Here is a 20,952-nt window from a genome sequence, read left to right on the forward strand (position 1 = left end):
TTCTCTTTGTGGTGTAAGTGATAAAACCCTGAAATGCGAAGCACCTGCTACGAAGAGGAGCGACTCCTCCTCCAACAGAACGCATTTATGTGCATTAAGTACATGCAGTGAAAGAAGAACAAGGTGTTTTCACATTGCGATGAGCACTGAGTTTGTATTTGTCTGCTAAAATAAGTAACCAAGTAAACCACCATAAGATCGGCAATTCATCATCGAGAAAAAAAAACGGCAACTTCCATTATTTCTGAACATTCTATTGTTCCATTTATTAACCCTTTCAATACTCTCCATCTCAAGACCAGGGTTACATGAAGCATTGTAATTCAGATGAATAGTTAACACTGGACAGAAAATAAAGTACAATTATAGTCATGAAAACCAATACCAATAATGCAACTTTGCCTTTCTAGAAATGCAGTCCCCACAGAGATATACTTACAGAGACCATTAATAAAGCCAAAAGTGGTGAGCATTACTGCTACAGAGTTCCACAGAGAGAGATAGAGCAGCTATATGAAGCTCTGCTTGGCCTCTGAGTACTCATGAGGTCTGTGACCCATTCTGATACTCCTCTCTCATTCTCCCCTGCATAAACCACTCTCTCACATTCACACAGATCTATCAGAGAAAACACTACATGCAGATTACAGTGCTTTACTGAAGATGGGTCTCTTCATATCAATAGTCACATCCAAACACAGGAGGCACTCATTTCTTACTCAGTGAACAAACACTTAAATGAAGAAATGAAGGTATTTAAAGAGAAAGCAGATCTGATGGTATGAGTCAGAACTAAAGTCCTGCATGCAGTGAGAACTATTACTTTGAATCAATATAATGAAATGCCACTGGGCAGCATGGAATAAGCAAAATCATGTACAATGTGTATTTGGTGCCATTGGTGTTTTGCAGAATAATGGATTACTTTCAAAATGAAATGTTTTCATTTAAATTATTTGCTAACATTTACTTTGATCGCACGTTCTAAAGTAAATTAAATGGAGTCTAATAAATGATGAATTTAAGTGCAAATAATTTATACAACATGTTTTATTAACATAAATCTTGCTCGCACGCACGGTCATTGTCACGAGAGCTCTATACAGTATTGGGATGCGGCCGACACAGGAGACGTGGCTTGTAGTGGGGGAAACGAAGCTGAATTCATCATTAGACCTGTGGGTCGGACAACATCCGAATGAGTGGAATTGTTCATGAAACAGCTGCAATTAATATTAAAAATCTCGTGCTTTATAGTTATAGTACGTCGGTCAGACATGAGTGAGGCCAGTAAATAAAATATTTAAATACTTTTTTATTTGGCTAACTTAAAATTCGAATTGTTAAAAAATGTCGTTGTGTCAAGTTGCTGCTGTTTAGCAAGTGAGCATTCAGGTTAGGGTTTAGCACACTTGAGAGTACACTTATCTCTCAGTAGTGCGGAAGAGAAAAACAGATTCCCTCTATTTGGAATAGTAAAGAGCAGAGAATGGTGCGTGCAGAATGCCAAACGCTCTAAGAAACAAATGAGTGTCTAGATGCGATCTGATACATCAACTTCCGAATAGTGTGTTAAATTACAGCCGCATCGGCAGTCGAACGTCAACTAAATGAGACTAATGATCACCATTACGACCACGAAAAGTAGTCGGATATGTATATTTGTGTCTTTGATACACATACACGATTTTAAGATTCTGAGATACTGAATTCATCATTTCGACCGTGTAATATTATGTAACGAGACATAATTTGTATTGCTGACACACTATTTTAATTGTATAGCTTGCTTATTAACTGCATAAAACATCTCTGGTTATTAGCAGCAACAGCACAGACAAGGAATAATATAATAATAATAATAATAATAATAATAATAATAATAATAATAATAATAATGACAAAATAATAATGATAGTAACTGTATTAATATTAAGGTTGTAATTATGCATATGAATCGTAGGCAAGGTTTCAGAATTTATCCTACTTGCCATTAAACGTTTCAGTAAAACTTGCAAATTTCTAGACGCTGAATGGTTACCTTCTATTAAATTTAGCCAATGAAAACCAATGTGTTTCGACAGGAAATTAATTTGTTTTAAGAAATTAAAACATTTAGCTGTAAATTAATACGCAGAGCGAATTTAAAACATGTATGAATCATTTTGTAAACACGTAACTCGTTAATTGCTTCCAGTAATTTTGGAAAGATGGTAATGTAAAATCACTGTTTTTCTGCCGCTGGCGATTTTTAGAAATCACTGATAAAATTGTGACCGACAGTTGAACTTTGTGTAGGCTAAGGAAAGGTAGAGGCTCCCAAATTAAAAGCAGATTGATGATGATGATGATGATGATGATGATGATGATGATGACGATGATGAAATTGGTCTAACTTTATCGTAATTAATTTTTGTGACTTCTAACATCAAAGAATGCAGGACTATAACTTGAACAGATTCGTATTTTAATTTAGTTAAATATTATTTGCGAAATATGCTTTTTCATGATAACAGGTGTATAGACATATGATATTACCAAAGAAAAATATAAATGCCCAAACATGAGTAAATAATTTCACTATGTTTTTAAGCTGTATTAAGTCCACCTGGAGAAACTGAGGGATGGAGCGAAAAGCGTTTGACAGAACTTTTTATTAAACATTATGAAAACAATATTCTGAACAACATTCCATTCAGAAACATTTTAGTTTGGACGTATTGACACGTAAGGACATTAAATGTTTCTTGAATAAATATATAGAAATCATATGTACAGTTTTTACACATACAGCACAGCGCAAAGAGGCGAATAGCATCCCGCTCGTGAGGTTACGTAATCTCTAGCCCCGATGTATTTAACCAATGTGAAGAGAGCGCGCTAAAACTGCGCTAGAATTGAATCAGGAATTTAAAGTGGGTTCCGGCTTACCATAAAAAAAATGAATGAATAAGTGGAGACACCATGTAAGAGTCCTACGACTCGCGTGTAAAACAGGTTGTTGAATTTTAGCAGGAAGTGTGAGCAAAATGGGATTTATTTTCATTTTCCATAAGCCATTGAGGCTAGTTGAAGATTAGTGCTATTTTTATAATACAGTACTGGGATCGTTCCTATTCCACATTAACCAAAGAAAAAAAACACTTGCCAAATGACCACAATTTGATCAACCTCCTAAAACTACGTCCTGAAATGACTGTAATGAATCAGTCTATTAGCAATTAAGTTAATGACAGCCTTAGGATAAGTAATAAGCTTCATAAGTATATTATTTTCATCAGCATAGCATGTCATTTTCCGTAGTTAACACACAATGCACGAAATGAAGCATTGTTTAGTCATGATGAAATCATTCCGTAATCCCCACACCGTGGAAATGAACGAGGCCCCTTCATCTTCGCTCGAAAACTCAAGTGGCGACTGTATGCTAAATCATTTTCATGTTAGAGATGGCGGAGCTTTTTAAAACTACATCTACCATCACTACAAAAGGTTTTTCATTCGTAGCCTATTGCCTTTTAAGAACATTATTGACAGGGTGATTTCATTGTGTTAATTTCTTTTTAGATAATTTGGTGCACGGATATACAGTAGTGAATGAATTCCCCGTCCAGATCAAGTAACGATGTCACATTCGATCAGTACAGATTTCGGCTCAATCCAAATTCTTCTTGGTATGGTGTAGGCGTCTCTTTTTTATATTGAACATGTTCGATAGGAGAATATCGCTGACCATTTGCATGCTTATACATACAAACATTGTATTAAGACGTTTTAAATAAACAAGCAAAAAAAATCTTTAAAAAGTAATGTAAATTAACACACTAACTCATCTCTACATATTTACATGAGAGAATAAATAACTAAAAACTGAATCAGTTCGTTTAGGTGCCATTGTTTTGTCAGTTTGATCAATAGTAAAAACCGAATGAAGTTACTGGGTTAGCCGCATTTCTTTCCTGTAACTTTCCTGAAGTCTTGAACTACTGCGTGTATGCTGCAGTCAGGTGCATCTTCACCACGGTGTAGGAAGTTACACTGACGCACTATTAGACCGTGTTCATAGAGTAGAAGAAAGGGGGGAGGAGGGGTACAGGGTGATGAAGGGCCATGCTTTTCATCCGGGTGTACGGGGAAGATACAAAGGACTTGGCGATGTTGAGATACCATACATGTCCCGCATGCAGGGTCGAGGGTAACGTTGACTTGCAATGCTCATACGCTCCTTTGAAGTTCATGAGTCGCTCGGAAGTTACACACTGTCAAAGAGAATTTGTAGAAAGACGACGAAGTATTGCTATTTCCCTTCATTCATTCATTCATTGCTTGCATTCTTCTTTAGTCCGATCAAAAAAAATTCTGTTTCATAAGCTTCCTCACGACTTTAAGACTCGTGCTGTCGATCCATTAAGACAAGCAGAAATGTACCTGTGGCGTTAAAATGTCTGAGAACAATAGTACAGTTTTAACACGTAGTTGGTTTGTTTGAGTGGCTCTGTAAGACGTTTTATTAAAAAAGCACTACGCTACACTACTGAACCAGAAAAGCAAGGATTTTGCCAGAAAGTGATAGGTGATCCCATGTTTAGTACAGAGAGGAAGTCCGTTCACAGATTCTATAACAGCACACTACCCATTAAGACTTATGGAGGAACATCTTAATATATGCGCACAAACACTAAACGTGAATGTATACGCACAAACTCTGAAGTGTGCATGATCCATTATTTAAATATGTAGGCCTAGCTATATGTAATGATAGTACAAGTTTAGAGTGGATCTAGCCTTTCTCAAAAGCAGGCGCTGTAAATAAAGGCTCACACTAGAAGAGATACAAATTAAAGTTTAAAAAATGCACACGTTGGTGTGTAGGGAAAAGTCTACGACACGAGCAATTCTCACATGAAGAACTCCGCTGAGGTTTTGCCGTGATTGCCGCTGGACGGGTCCCGGCTGTTGGTACCGCCGCCGCCGTTGTAGGTTCGGCTCGCGAGCTTCTCGTACTTCTCTTTGTACAGATCCCGCTCTTTGGCCAGGCGCGCGATGTCCTGCTTGAGCTGCTCCACCTGATTCTGCAGGGTGCACTTCTCAGTCTCGAGCATGTGCCGCTGCTGCACGCGCTTGTACCGGCACGACTGCGCGTAGCCCCGATTCTTCAAGGTCCGCCGTTTCTGCTTGAGACGGATCACCTCTTCTTTGCTGAAGCCCCTCAGCTGCCGATTGAGCTCGCGCACCGTCATGCTGACCAGCTGCTCGTCGGAGAAGCGGTCCTCGAGACGCGCGTGCGCGTGATGGCCGTGGTGGTGGTGGTGGTGGTGGTGCGCGGGATGGTGGTGGCCGCTCGAGGCCGTGGAGAGGTCCTCGCCCACGTACTGCTGCCCTCGGAAGCTCTCGTAGGGCTGGTGGTGGTGATGGGTGTGGTGATGGTGTGCGTTGCCGATGAGCGCTTCCACGGCGTCCTCCGGTGTCAGGTTCAGGGCCTCCGGGTTGATGTGGTGCTGGTAGTTGGGGATCCAGTAGAGGTCTTCCAGCTGGGGCTTGCCCGAAACGCCTTGATTGTTGTTGCTGTTACCTCCACCGTTGTTGCTGTTAGTATTCATGCCATTGCCAAGGTTTTGGCCCGGCTGCGCACCCGGACTGGGCGCGCAGAAACTGGGCGAAGAAGGCACGGAGGAGCAGGGTGTGCTGATGGGCGTGGAAGACAGGGAGCCCGGCGGCAGGCGGTGGCAGTAGCGGTCGGACTCAGGGGGCTCTTTTTTAACTTCAAACTTCATAAGGTCGAAATCGTTCACATACTCTATGGCCAAGGGGCTGTTGGGCAACTCGGCGCTCATGGCGAGATCAGTAGCCATGTCAGTCCATGCGACGACACCTATCCTTACAGCCAAAGCGACTCGGGTGGGTTGCACTGGGACTGCGGGCAGGCGGTCCTCTCCGGTAAGATACAACCAAGGTGGGGCGTTTAATACATACGAGAGGGCCGGTGTTACTCTACAGTCAGATTAGTCCTAAAAACGGCGTCTATTTATAGCGGCGGGAATATACGTAGACTACACATGTAAATGAACTTGTACACCTGCCAGTTAGCCTCTGCGCTCTTCTTGTTGACAACTTCTCCTAGGTCAAATGCACACTTTAATATCACTGGCCAGGACGGCAGAAACTTGAAACCACCAGATCCACCAACCTGTCTTGTCCTCGGTTCACCTCAGTCCAGTTTTGTGCCTTCTTGCAAATGCGTCCTTAGTGTGCAAATATCAGAAACATTCGTCTTTCTTCACTCTTTTGTTAGTTTCGGATTATCCTTATTCGTCACTGTGCTTTAGTCCTTGCACAAGCCAGAAAGCATCAATCACGATGAAATGTAAGTTCATCGGGACAGGGCCGGAGCCTGTCCTCGCTCGGATACAACAGTCACAGCACTGCACGCGCGCGGCAACTTGAACATAAGACTTTTGCCACTCGAGTCCAGTGGAATGTTTTAGTTCAGAAAGTCGCAAAGAAACACAGCCAGGATGCACATAAAATCACAGTAGGCTCCGGCGATGGGACTCCCCAATAACAGCCCTCATCACGACACTAACGTCTGTCAGTAGATATCCTGCGGTACCTGCGTGGCTTCTCTTCCGTTTTAGGGTTACCTTTGTTATACTTTTGGGGTATGAAATTGTAGCTCCCTGTAAACACCTTTTATGTTCTTTTACGACTTGTATTCTGTATCCCACCGCTATCACGCAGTGACACTGAAGTAGCGAGAAGGGCGCTGAACGGTTTTATTTATACACATGGTGGGCCAGCCCCTCCCACCCGGAGTACACGGCGGACCAATGGGAAGAGCTGGTCCCGGGATATTTGCATTTTCCTCCAGCAAGCCTCGTGCTAGAGCTGGCTTGCGCGAGCGTGCAGCTACTGAGCGCCGGCTGCAGCAGAAACGCCTTGACCCGCCCCCTAGCGACACCTGCACGTCTTCAAATACAGAGGAGTCGAGCGCACGGAAGCGCAATTTTGGAAAATGTTTACATGGAAATTCAGTTTTGATATTATAACTATGGCCAATGTCGAGGTGATGAAAGCCGAAACATCCAAATTTAAAAGTAAGAATGATGTGACGTAGTCTAAATTTGCACTGTGTTTTATAAACACTGTAAAGAATGAGGAAAGAATGACATGCAGAATGCGCAAGAAAAGAGAATCTTTACTTTTCTAATACTGTTGTCTTAATGTAAAGTAATTTACATTGCTGCATCGTGCATCCGACACTGACCATGTGGTTCTTTATTTAATCTTTTACGGTATGAATGACCACACCAGAAAACCATCATGGTTTAGAAGGTGCAAACAAAATAGTTTCGAAAAGACGGACTGGTGCAAATGCGGATACATTAAAAAAGTCTAGAACATACCGTGATAAATATCAAAGTACACCTTGACGTGTGAAGGCAAACGTACATCGTCTATACACCAAACAGACTAACAATTAACTGATATCTAAATTGATAGAGGTGGGGAATTGAGAGGCACAAACACACACAAACACACGCACGTACGGTCATCTCTCTACGTAAAGTGAAATAACGGTAAGAACATTCGTTCAAGTAAGTATTGATCTGGCAGCACGCGCGGGGATAACACTAACGTCCTTCGATTCCTCCACTCTGCTCATTTCACTTTTTACCTATTTGCAGTTGTGAACTAAGCGCCGTTATATCTGGCAATAAAATCAATTCACATTTCCACCGGAAGAGAGAGAAAAAAATAGTAAAACGAGCGGATGAGTTAATCACGCTCGTCCCCGCTGAAGCACCGGCCACGCTCCGGATTTCATTCGCAATTAACCTCTAATTGCATCTCGACTCATCTGCGCGGATCGACAAATAATTAAGCCCCACACGACGCGCGCCTCCGCCGTAGAGGCGCGTGTCTTAATCAGGACCCGCGCCGTTCTGGGGGACATATGGAAAGATGAAGAACGGTTTAGGGCTGAAGATACGAAGCTTAACGCATCTATGGCGTGGTTTGAATATATGGTGTAATGTTATAGGTAAATGTTTAAAACCTTGTTTTAGTTGAACATATAGGAGTGCGGTAAAGTATTGTAGGAAAACAAACAGACTGAGCAGCCTATATATAAAATGACATGTTAAGAGAGACTTGCTAAAATAAGACAGAACTGTCCAAATTTTCTTTCTGTATTTTTCCCCAGCAAGACTTTACAATGCATTAGCCTGGGTTGAATACCACCAGAAAATAAATTGTTGCATAATTTATGCAAGCCACAAGTAAACTAGGGTCTGTATCTGGGAGGCAGTAGCTTGAGGCCTCCTCAACCTGAAGTGGCACTGTAAGATAGTGTGCTTAAGCTCAGTGAAATACAGCAAACAGTGAAATACAGGCACTCTCTGCACTCAAATCTGCCTACGGAGGGAAAACGGGGGTAAAAAGTGATATGAAGGGACAAATCATATCTGGCTGCTCGAGGTGCGCTAAGTCATTATAAGGTGTTTTATCAAATAAGCACGAGTGGACCCCAAAGTCCAAGCTAAGCAGTACACTTTAAAAATGAAACATTTAAGAAGCTCTGGCGTGGTCCGTTGAGAGAGCGGATGCCGGCTGGGTGTGGATGTAGCCCAAGGGCTTGAGCCGTAAATTTTGAAGTCAGGGCTTTCATTGTACCTTTGCATACTGGGAGATAGCTGCTGGTGCAGCTTTACAGACTTAAGCGAAATGGACACCGGCACGTCCAAGGTGAAGAATAGGGGGGCAGGAGACTGAGAGCATGTGGGGTGCCAGGACCCGGGCTGGGGGGGGCATTTACAGAGACGGATTTAGTCTAGTTAACCCCCCATTAACCAAAGGGACAGATGTGCATTCTTGTTGGGGATTTTAAAGACAGCGTTGGAGAGGGAGGTGTTTTAAAAACCTGCTCAGGGATACAGCTTTAATTGTACATGTATACTTGCACATCACATTATTTGAATTTCGCAGCAAAAAAGCAAAGGGTGTAGAAAGAGCAGTATGGCACTGCAGTGCAAACACCGGGGTCCTGTGTGAGACCGCAGGGTTGACGGGTTTTGGGGGTATAATGTGGGCATGCGGGTCAGAAAGGTGAGAGGAGCAACTGAGAACTGTGACACCGGGGGGTGTGAATACAAATGGAGCAGGAGCAGATGCACAAGTCTATGGAGAAACAGAAACGTTTACTATCAGAGAAGCAAAACTAAAACAAATGACTGAAGAAAGAAAAATAGATGGAGGAAGAGAGGGGAGGGGCGAAAGAGGGAGGAGGGAGAAACTAATGAAGAACTACTTGCGGAGAAAGTATGATCTTTATTGATGGGGCAGACTCTTTGCTGAGTTGTAATAAGTTTTGTCTTTTTTTATGTTTCTGCAATCTATGGAGGTAGAGAAAAATTATATTTGACCTTTCATTCGTTCCCCTTTCCTCCCCATTCAAGTCAGAATGTTCAAAGAAGAAAAGAGAAATAGATGTTTTTCACATGCGGTTTTACTAAAAATTGAAATATTGATCTTAATTAGAGTCTGCCGAGCTCAGCATGTCGCCTTGAGCTTTGAGGAGAGCCACGGCATCCGTCTCAGACACTTACATCCCCTCCGTGGAGAGAGGACAGGAAGAAGGATGGTGCCGTACCCGCGTCCTGTTTGGAGAACGTGCTTTTCTCCTTGGGTAACATGGAGCGGGGCTGCTGGGCGTCTACAGAGGGTCACGTCGCCCTCTCGTCCCTTCAGTGCTTTGTTCTAATGAACCTCTGTGTGTTTTCAGAACGGAAGGTCATACAGGAGGTGTGGTTTGGCATTTCCATTGGCTGTTAGACTTCCTAGTGATGATGATTTACATACGTGTCCATTATCATTTATTATTATTTACCCATTCTCCTGTACGAGGTATTCCTGTGTAATCCACCTTAAAACGAGCCAGCAGTCCATTTAAAAAGACAAATCTTCCAAACTGTGGATAATGCTACACTGTGGACTTAAAAACCTATAATGGAACCATGAACATTTGATCTAAAAACAGGACTGAACATTCTGTGTATGAAACACTTAACATGCTATTGGTAAAACAAAACAACAACCCCACATCAAAGCACAACCGGCCCGTTCTGAACCTGCGATCGTGCACTTCCTCTCCGGGTGCCACAGAGCTGCAGACAGAGGAGTGCGGTCCCGCCTCCTCCATGTGTGGCAGGTGTACAGTAAGTCAGGCAGACAGCCGTTATCTCGTTAGCACGGCAGCGGGCCTGTCGGGGTACACGGCTGAGTCGCGCTCCGAAGCGAAGCCTTCACATTGGTGTATTAATGCCCCCTGTCGCTGCTGGCGGCAACGGTTAACCGGGTTTCCCGTAGCGACCAGTGCTCGTTTGTCATCGAGCGCAAGGCTTTGGTTAAACAGAGTATTAATAGTCACAATATCAGGGGCCTCCGCACAGCGAGAGCGAGGCAAGGGATTACACCAGACATCATCCAGCGTCTACCTCTCTATCACTCAACACTCTAATTACATTACGAGAGGGTGTGTGTGTGTGTGTGTGTGTGTGTGTGTGTGTGTGTGTGTGTGTGTGGAGAGAGTGGGGGAGCAGCAGAGACGGACTGACAGAGAGGGAGGAAAAGAAAAAGGAAGAAGAGAGAATCTGTATGTGCAGATTCCTGAAGCAAACTTCCAGTGGGGGAAAAAGGAGAAAAGTGACACTAAGGAATATACAGGGATGAATTTGGCCACAGCAGAACACCAACACAACGAGCTGTGTCACCGACGGGAAGAGCGGTGTTAACATTCATTCACTTATTAGACAAAGTGGCTTGACTATTCATATCAAAATTATTGTTATTCACCCATATGCAAGTTTTATTATTTAGAACATTTTTCTGTGTGTTATAAGAGTTTAAAAACCAGAGCACAGTCGCCAATCTATTAGGGTGATTTTCTCACACCTATTTCACGCAAGCATAGCAGAGCTGAACTGGCCACTTTAGACACAGGTACGCGCACGCGTACACACACAAATCCAGAAAATCTCCAGTTTTAATTGAACCTTTCATTTAAAGTAAAAGCATACCAAACTTAAATATAACTCAATAAAATATTTCTATTATAATATAAAACTGCTGAAATGACACTGCTTTAAAAGTGACACATGCAGAGTCCCTGAGATTAAGGAGACAGGAGCAGCTGCACTGTTCTTAACCAGAGAGGTCAGAGAATTATATGATCAGAGAGGTACATGACCAGAGACGCATACGATCAAATACACACACTAGGGAGACGCGGTGTTGTACACGCTCACGCGTGACTCCTGGGAGTTCATTCCTGCTCCTGGTTTTGTTAATACTGCTGTGCTGCCATGTCATGCATACTTCTATATCCGCTCTAGTCCAAGATAGCCACTCATATTTACTGTTCACAGCAGAGGGAGGCTTGGGGGAATTTACTCATATGTGTAACCAGCATGGGGACATGTGGCAATCCTGAATAATCAGGGGAATTGTGCTGGTGCAGCCACGAGTCCTCCCAGTGAAGAGTCCTCCCAGTGAAGAGTCCACCCAGTGAAGAGTCCACCCAGTGAAGAGTCCTCCCAGTGAAGAGTCCACCCAGTGAAGAGTCCTCCCAGTGAAGAGTCTGTAGAGGCCCTGAACCTCCAGCTTTAGTTTAGGCTGGAGAAGCGCGGCTTGATGTGCAGTTTCTTCCCTAAAACATAAGGAGGAGGGAGGGAGGGAGAGAGAAAGAGAGAAGATTTATATATAAATTATATTTTAATTATATATAATTAGATAATCATACAGATATTTTCAATCTATATATTTAAACAAATCTATTTTTTCACATACAAACTGGTTCCTCCTCCTATTAATTCAGAACAGAAGCACTTTGCTTCTGGATGAGACAGACAGAGTGTGCGAGTGTGTGTGTGTGTGTGTGTGTGTGTGTGTGTGTGTGTGTGTGAGAGAGTGTGTGTGTGTGTGTGTGAGTGTGTGTGCTTTCACACACTGTGTTTGAGATAATCTATCTAAAGTGGAGGAAGGTTCTCCAGACCCCTCATCATGAGGCATGTGGTGGGTTGTGCACTCATTAGTAACACTTAACTGTGTGTAGCAGCAGTAGTTACTGATAGAGAAGCCCCGGCTACATGTTCACAGGTGCATGCTACTCCCCTGAGCCTAACAAAGTGTGCAGTAACGGCATTGCTAAGGGATCTCTAAGGTTACTGAACACCCCTCCAGCATCCCTACCATTACCCCGAGTACAAGCGGCCTAGCGTTGTGTCAGTGTATCAACATTTTTTGCAAGAACTTCTAATTATGTAAATGTTATTATTTTATAACAGAACATAGTGATATCAGGTTGGTTGTTATACTTCCAAACTGTGTCCTTCTGTCCTGAGCTTGTCTCAAGTACATTTACGACTGCCTAACATTTACGACGGCATGATAGAATGACAGAAACTGGCTCGCTACCTAGCAACCAAAGGATTTAGCGGTTATAATAAACCGTCAGAATCTATAGTAACTAAATATTTTAATGGCACAATAGAGCCTTAAAACATGTAATTTATGCAAATTGTTATGCAAATGTATGCAACTTAGCAAAAGAGATCCGGTAGCTTTGTTTAAAGTTGCTGATTTCCAAATTAGGCATACTTGACGTGTTTACCGACGGATTACGGTAGAGGATTGATCAGTCAGGCATAGCTCACACGCCCGTTCTGACATGACCAACTAGTTGTCCACTGGGGAGCCGTTTACCAAACACATTAATCACGCTCTGTGATCCACTAGAAAAAAAATGACCAACTTCTCACAGGAAGGAGGACTGATGTCACAGTTGTTGTTGTTCCATCCAGGAGATGCTGAGTTACCTGGAAGTTGAGAATACACCTCAACTCAGCATCTGAGAATGGCAGGGATCACTACGCATGTATGAACTACAGGCAGAAGCACTGAGATGACCAAACCTGAGAACCTCACTCTTCTCTACACAGTTATACGAGAAAGGGAGGCAGTTTTCAAGAAAGTAAGGATACGTTTTCCTTAAATTAGAAAACCTACTTAATGGGTGGAGGTTGGTGAACAGGCACGTGTGTGAGCTGGAGCCAGATTGTCAGGGGACCGCGACTGATGGCTAAGAATGCGAGGTCAGAGGTTAATGAGAACACATTCGGAACTAAATAAGGAAAGTGGGAAAGAGAAAGATGAGGGAGGAGTAAAAGTGACAAAAAGAAGACAGCTGAGTCACAGCCAGGTCATTCAAAGGAAACCAAGCCAATTTTTTTTAGAAAGACCAAAATATTAAGACAAGCTTTCCCACAGACCCTAACTGTGTGGGGAAGGAGGCCTTGATCTGTGGAGCGCTGCAAGGTGTGTGGACCGTGGGGGACACTCAACACACCACGATATGGAGGCAGGCTCCCGGTCATGGGCTGTTTGTGGTGCGTGTGTGTGAGTGCGTTAGTGCACGTATACGTACACGTGTGTGTGTGTGTGTGAGAGAGAGAGAGAGGGCCCCACTGCTCTAATCCTCTATCAGTCAGACTGTCAGCACCATGTTCAGCTGTGCTGAAGCTCCACAACAAAACTAAATATTATTACCCCCTTCTCTAAGCATTATACCACCTCTCCACCCCACCCTTAAATATCATCACCCCTTACCTAAGCATTTTATCACCTCTCCAACCCATTCTTAAATATTATTACCCCTTCCAAAAGCCCATAAGCATTATAGCTCTCTACTCTCAATCCGTAAATGCTCAAAATAGATTTCTTAAACATAAAAATATTAAACCTAAATGTGTTTGCATCTATATCTGTATCCAAATAATATGCTATTCATTCCTAACTATAATATATATAAACTTTGTTGTTTTTGAGTCCTATACTCAAACTACCAATTTCAGAGCCCCTTCTACAAACACTACACCATGACATTACAACAGTATATGTCACAGATAACCATACATTGTTTGGGAAATTTCACAGTGAATACCAAGTTTACCAGCATCACAAGCAAAAACTAAGAAAGAGCACAGAAGAAGGGAGAGCTCTAGCAGGCATGTTTCTGGGCCAGCTGCTTGCGGCCCGGTGCTCAGTGGGGTCCCCTTGTCTCACCTGTGGCCTCTTGTCCTGCGCCAGGGGGGCAGATAGGGCGCTCCGCACTCTCTGGGGGGTCTGGAGAACTGCACAGAGAGATGAAAGAGGGCAGCTTTGCTGGACCCGAACTCTCTGTGCCCCCCTCAGTCTCTGCAGCATCCGTTTCTGTCCTGAACAGACAGAAACAATGGCCTTAGGTCAGACTGGCCCTGTCCCTGAACAAGACAACGGGAGTCATTCTGAACAGCCAAAGTGAATCATTTCATCTAGTGTACACATTTTTTAAGTGTGCAGAAGTTTTAATGACTGCGATAAAAGAGCGGCCGTGGCGGCAGGAGCCGTGAGTGAGGGCGAGGGCTCTGCGCAGGGCCCACCTCTTCAACACATCTCTGCTGCGGATTCTCTTGGCTGGGGTTGTGTTCGAGCTGGACCCTGGACGCTTGTCTCTCCTCCGGTGCTGTAGTTTACATTTGGACCCACGGGGACAGACACCCGTGCTGGAGAACTCTGGACACACTAAAGTGTGTTTCTTCTTACACTACAGGGGAACGAGATAAAGTGTGTTCTCACTGTTATCACAGACCGTTATCATTCTGGTACTCAATTTAGCAAATTTTTGATCTGGATGGAACACATGTATACAGAAGTCAAAGCAAAAGGATATTTGCATGTGTATGTGTGTGAGGGCAAAAGAGTGAGTGACTTGGAGTGTGGGTGTGTGTGTATGTGTATGTGTGTGTGTAATATGGGTGTAAATTGGTATCTTAATTCTTGAGGAGATCTGATCCGTTCCACCTGTCAGAAAAGCTAATTATACCCACTATGGGGTGAGGGGCACGAGCTATGTGTGTGTGAGAAGCTAGAGAGTGTATGTGGAGCAGGTTGCACTTGAAATAGAGCGTGTGTGTGTGTGTGTGTGTGTGTGTGTGTGTGTGTGTGTGTGTGTGTGTGTGTGAGAGCGCGCGTGTCTCTGTGTTTGTCTGGAGGGGTGTGGGTGGCTATAGCATCATGTTTCCAGGAACAGTGTGGACATTCTGTCAAAGCAGCCAGAAGTATGACCGAGGGACAACACTGTGGTCCACTTTCACATGTACAATTTGACTCTGTGGCTGAAAAAAAAAGTTAGCAGTGGCCCCCAGTTCACTCTGTTACACATCGAATAAAAAAAGCTGCAAGTCCAGCTAAAATTAGAGGCAGTACAGCAAATGCCTTTACATGTCCCCACACTGCAGGGGAAAACTCTTACCTTCTGTTAGGACTGTGTGTTGTGAGACCAAAGTTTCTAAACACTGACATAAAAAACATCTGTATGAGCAAGCAAAAGATAAAGAATAATATTGTCAAACAAATAACTGGTCTTATATCGGTAAACAGACTTTTCTCTTAAATCAGAGAAGATGTTTGTCTAGCGGCTGATGGTCTTACTCTCTAGTTCACATGATCCCTCAAGAAGTGAAACATTCAATGGGTCAGAAATCCATATGATCAATAAGAGAGCATGGGGAGGATACCACGCATGGCGCACGTCCCCCTTTACTGTAGCACGTGTGACCAGCTACATGTGGAGCACACGTGTAACACACCAAATCTTCCAAGAGCACAAAGTTACCCGACTAAGAAAGTTGTTTCTTAATGAAAACGTGCACACACTTCCATGCACGCTACAACACACGAACTGTCTCATGGGACGAGATTATCGCTGGCTGCAAGTTCTGCCCTCTAATGCCCCCTACATCATCCTATAGACAACATCATCACTCACCACACTCGTGGCTAATTGCTCCAATTTGCTAAATCCCTTTTCACCCAAGCTCAGTCGATTCCAATTTCACCCCATCTCTAAGGAGCAGGCGGGTCCTTTCGCTCTTTCTGAATGGCCATTTGTCTCTAGTTTGCCTGATCACGTCGACGTGGAGTGTCCTTCTTCCACGACTCTTAAGTTTTTACACATCCATACACACCCATACACCGAAACACACCCACACACCACACCAAAACACCCAGACCTACCTAATAACCAAGTACCCATGCAATACTGTAAAGGTGGGGTGAGATCTTTACAGATGCTTTGCTCTTGGGTCAGTACACACTGTACGAGACACGTTACGGCCATCGGGCAGAACTACACGATGCTCTATGATGCACGGCTGCTACATGTGATAAGTCACAGATACACAGGAGAATCTTGCTGCCGCATAGCCAGACGTGGATGTAATAGGAAAGAATAAGGTTGTTGTTAGGTGGACACTAAGAGAAGGTTCATTAACTGTGATGTGAATTGCTGCCTCATTCAGCAAAAGGAGCCCTTGAAAGCCCCGTGTATGAGCCAATCCTGCTCGCCCGTACATTTTCATTTACATAAAAGCAGTGAAAGAGAGGAAAAGGAGATGCATGAAGAGGAGGAGAGAGAGAAAAAAAAACAGAGAAGTGGATGGAACATCTTTATACCAGCACAAGTTAACAATTTTCCACTTGATTTAAGGTAGGCAGGAAAAGTCTCTGGGGCCTATTAGAAGAGCTTTCTACTGGCCATGAAGCAGAACGAGTCAGCACATTTTACAATTTTACATTACAGAGAGAGAGAGAGAGAGAGAGAGAGAGAGAGAGAGAGAGAGAGAGAGAGAGAGAGAGAGAGAGAGAGAGAGAGAGAGAGAGAGAGAGTGTGATGGAGACAAAGAGAATATATGCTATGAAAAGAGGCCTAGAAGGAGAGAATGGGAGCACAGGGGCAAAGAGACCCAGCGAGAGAGGGAAGAGGAAGGAAAGGAAGAGACCTGGGGAAGACGGATGGGGACAGAACCCCAAAGGGGGGACGGCTAGCAGCCGAGAGAGCAGACAGACAGCACAACAGGAAGACAGGCAGGGCAAGCGGCAGACAGAGAGACAGATGGTGGAAGCAAGGCAGGAGGAGAGAGATGGAGTGAAAAAAAGGAGGAGGAGAGAAATGGAGAGGATGAGAATGTGCTTTAACCCCTGCTCTGCCGGCAGTGCCATGGCTGGCCTCTCTCCTGTACTGCCGTCATCAGCACTTTTTCACGTCCATAATTACGGCACGCTATCCATCATGTCTGAGACAGTGCTTTTGGGACGGCGCAAAATTACAGACCTAAGCACTTCGGCTAATAGAATAAATATTAATATCCCTCTCTTTATATATTCGCATTCTCACCCCAAATATTTAAATGAGCCCTGACAGCGAGAGAATGCATTTGTTACGATGGAGGAAAAGCAAAGATGAACGAATGGAGAAGGAGGGGAGGAGGAAGAGAGGGACAGAGATAAAGAGAAGTGATGATGGAAATAAAAGGCAAATAAAGGAGGAGAGCGGAAGTCCTGGGACCACACACACGCACACACACACACACGCACACACGCACACACACACACCCACCCACCCACCATCATCCGCCTTCCTTTTAAGAAGATGTAGAGGTGAAACACATGCAACTAGAAGCGTGTGTGATCATCAGAGTCTGAATCTCAACGAGGGCTCACAGGTCATTGTGCTCAGAAATGCTGCAGGATGCAGCAACGCTTAACCAACACAGTCGGGAAACAGGAACTGGTCACGTCCATGTGTATGAGTGAATTGGACTCCGTGCTGCACTAAATGTTCTGAAATGAGCAAAGTGCGTTTTTTGCTTTTGGATGAAAAAGTCCAGCATTATTACTCTATTCCTAAATGACATGTACACACATGAGATTCGACTACACACGATCACACTCAACAAACGTACGATATACCATGAGATGGAGTCTTACGGGCACCATAAGCAGTCATGGGGCAGTCATGGCCTAGTGGTAGGGAACTGGTCTTGTGACCGGATGGTTGTGGGTTCGATTCCCAGATCTGAGGCCATGACTGAGGTGCCCTTGAGCAAGGCACCTAACCCCAACTGCTCCCCGGGCGCTGGGCTAGGGCTGCCCACCGCTCTGGGCACGTGTGATCCACTAGCCTCACTAGTGTGTGTGTGTGTGTGTGTGTGTGTGTGTGTGTGTGTTCTGATTGCACAGATGGGTTAAAAGCGGAGGACAAATTTCGATTGCGGTGTAAAAAATCACAATTGACAAAATATGGCACATTTACATTTTACCATTTAAGCCAGGATCCAATATGGTGCGTTTGTGTGTGGGCCAGAACGAGAGCTTGACGGAGCGTGTGTGCGTGCATGTGTGTGTGTGTGTGTGTGCGTGCATGTGTGTGTGTGTGTGTGTGTGTGTGTGGGAGCTGGAGAGAGTGCTGTGCTGAGTGAAGGTGTTACCTTCTCTCCCTGAGGACAGTATCCCCTGAGGAAGTCCTGACACACGGCTGCCTTCCGAGACACATAGACGTGACTGTAGGGACAGTTACTGTTGCTGCAGATTCCCTTCAAGAAGTATGAACACACGGGCATCTGTACACACACACACACACACACACACACACACACACACACACACACACACACACACACACACACACACACACACACACACACACACACACACACACACACACACACACACACACACAAAAACATTACTGTTATGGCCCACCAAGACTATGAAAAATAGACACATCATGGTTATTCAATACGGGTATTTAATACTGAGAGTTACTGTCATGACAGGGTAGCAAGTCTGGAGAACAGAGTGCCGGTAAGGGGCTGTGGAGATGACCAGATCATGGGGCAGTCGATAAACGCGCTGCCTGGGGTCGTCCTCCTCCATGGTGTCCCCCCCACAGGGGAGGCAGCGGCAGGTCAACCTTAGAACCGCGAGTTCGGCGAAACACGTTACACGTGCTTGCTCCAGAGGGCATGTACATTAAGGGTATTAACACTCCTCATGCCTAACCAGTACAGATGTATGTGTCAGTGACACAGTTACGCATCTAGTTCGCAGACCCTGAGTTTGTGAATATTTTCTGCATGTATGAATAATCTAAGTGTGAATGTGTGTATGATTGAGTGTTCTGTAGTCTGGAAATAGATCGGGGGGGGGGGGGGGGGGGGGGGGGACCCAGACCTTCCTTAAGTAGAATCTCAACTCAATGAGGGTCATATCATTTCTGTCTAATTAACTGCTACAGAAATATTTACCCAAGCAGGGGCTTGTACCGCCTGCCTGATGTGTTTATGTGAGGGGGGGGGTGTTCTCAGCAGGCTGGGCATCGGGGGCGGGAGTGCTCCTGTTTCGGAGGTATTTGAGTGGGCTGGGTGTGTGTGTGTGTGTGGGGGGGGGGGTGAGAAATGTACTGGAATGGTTTCAGTTTCAAGCGCAAACTCAAGCCATGCTTCATGGTATATCCACGCAAAAATAAGGAGCAAGGATAAATTCAGCTGGGGGCCAAGAGAGGTGGGGGGGGGTGAGAAGGAGAGAGGGAGAGAGAGAAGGAAGGAGAGAGAGAGGAGGGGGAGAGAGAGAAGGAGGAGGGAGAGAGAGAGGAGGGGGAGAGAGAGAAGGAGGAGGGAGAGAGAGTGAGAAGGAGGGAGAGAGAGAAGGAGGAGGGAGAGAGAGAGGAGGAAGGAGAGAGAAGGAGGTGAGGGGGAGAAAGAGAAGGAGGGGGGAGGGAGAGAAGGAGGAGAGAGAGAGAGAGAAGGAGGGGGAGAGAGAGAGAGAGAGAGAGAGAGAGAAAGAGGGGGAGAGAGAGAGAGAGAAGGAGGGAGAGAGAGAGAGAGAGAGAAGGAGGGGGAGAGAGAGGGTTACAACTGGCAGGTGGGGCCTACAAAGAGGTGGCATTGCTCCTTTAAGCCAAAGGGGCAGCTGGGCTTCTGGGCGATTAGCAGGGAGGATGACGACTGTCACAGGTGCTGTGAGTGTGAGAGCAAGAGTGAGAGTGGGGGGTTGGGGGGGTTGGGGGGGGGCTGGATGCAACATGAGCAAACGTCTAAACAAGTGTGTGTGTGTTGGGGGGGGGGGGGGGGGGGGGGGGGGGTTGGATTCCTACAGGAAAGTGAAGACTGGGGAGCTGGGGGTGGTGGGGGCTATTTTAGGCAGCAGTCCATCCAGCAGCAGGTGAAGGAGTCTTTAGGGAGAAGCTCCCCGTCCTACCACCAGCTGCAACACAAACATCCTCTGGTATTTTACACTTCCACATCATCTACCTCAGGCTCCAGTCCCTCAAAAAGAAGGAAAAAGGAAAAAAACCCAACACTGAGCCCTAGTACAAGTCATAAATCTAAGAAACATTAGTGACGGTAACCCAGAATCTAGTTTTTTTTACACCACACATGCCCTCAATGCCCCCCCCCCTCCCTAGTCTCCAACGCAAAGGTTGCCAAACATGTGACACGGGAACCTGAAGGGCCAACCCTGTAGTTAGATCATAATACACCATCATAAGCCCAGATCAGAATGTCATAATCTGCCAAAAGATCTTAAATCATCCCTCGGCCATGGTGCACATGGTGACCTTAACCTGACTCCAGCGCCACCAAAGCTCACAGCTTTCTCCCGTAAACCTGCAGGTTGGCAGAGGCGGCCGGCACATGACACTAGCATGCTTCAGGGTGCAATTAATGCTTCTCCATCGGTTCTCACACGCGGGGCTGATGGCCTCGGCGTGAACCCGAAGCACCCCGGTCCGCTGCCTTCGCCGAGAGCACGCGCCCGTCGTACGGAGGTGTGCGCCGGGGACGCTTCTCTCCGCTTCTCTCCGCTTTTTTTTTTCGAGCAGTGACGACGCCAACATTTTTTTATTGATATATGATCGCTGTGTTTACTTATGTGCTGTTTTTGAGGTGGACCCTCCCTTGAGTTAGTGAACGATCACCCACCTTCTCCTTGGACACTTTGTGTGAGAAAGGACACGTCCCATCCGTTTGCTTACACGTCCCTCTGAGAAACCTGCAGACCAATCAAGAGCTGGGT

General features: G+C 45.1%; 2 protein-coding genes across 3 annotated transcripts in view; both read right to left on the reverse strand.

The window, feature by feature from the left end:
• Window positions 1-2,635: 2,635 nt before the first annotated feature.
• mafaa (MAF bZIP transcription factor Aa) lies at window positions 2,636-6,746 on the reverse strand. Its single transcript, XM_077014897.1, has one exon. It carries the CDS (start codon window positions 5,850-5,852, stop codon window positions 4,899-4,901), a length of 954 nt encoding a protein of 317 aa, XP_076871012.1. The 5' UTR covers window positions 5,853-6,746; the 3' UTR covers window positions 2,636-4,898.
• Window positions 6,747-8,456: 1,710 nt separating this feature from the next.
• The window catches only part of zc3h3 (zinc finger CCCH-type containing 3), a 56,968-nt gene continuing 44,472 nt past the window's right edge, over window positions 8,457-20,952 (reverse strand). For both annotated transcript variants that reach the window (XM_077014900.1, XM_077014899.1), the window contains exons 8-12: window positions 20,859-20,928; window positions 18,363-18,494; window positions 14,475-14,638; window positions 14,119-14,270; window positions 8,457-11,704 (exon numbers count right to left, since the gene is read on the reverse strand). In XM_077014900.1, coding sequence (XP_076871015.1) covers window positions 11,661-11,704; window positions 14,119-14,270; window positions 14,475-14,638; window positions 18,363-18,494; window positions 20,859-20,928 — 562 coding nt within the window. In that variant the 3' untranslated portion in view covers window positions 8,457-11,660. The remainder of the gene's footprint in view (window positions 11,705-14,118; window positions 14,271-14,474; window positions 14,639-18,362; window positions 18,495-20,858; window positions 20,929-20,952) is intronic.

This window comes from Brachyhypopomus gauderio, chromosome 8 (assembly GCF_052324685.1).
Source record: "Brachyhypopomus gauderio isolate BG-103 chromosome 8, BGAUD_0.2, whole genome shotgun sequence".
Taxonomy (NCBI): domain Eukaryota; kingdom Metazoa; phylum Chordata; class Actinopteri; order Gymnotiformes; family Hypopomidae; genus Brachyhypopomus; species Brachyhypopomus gauderio.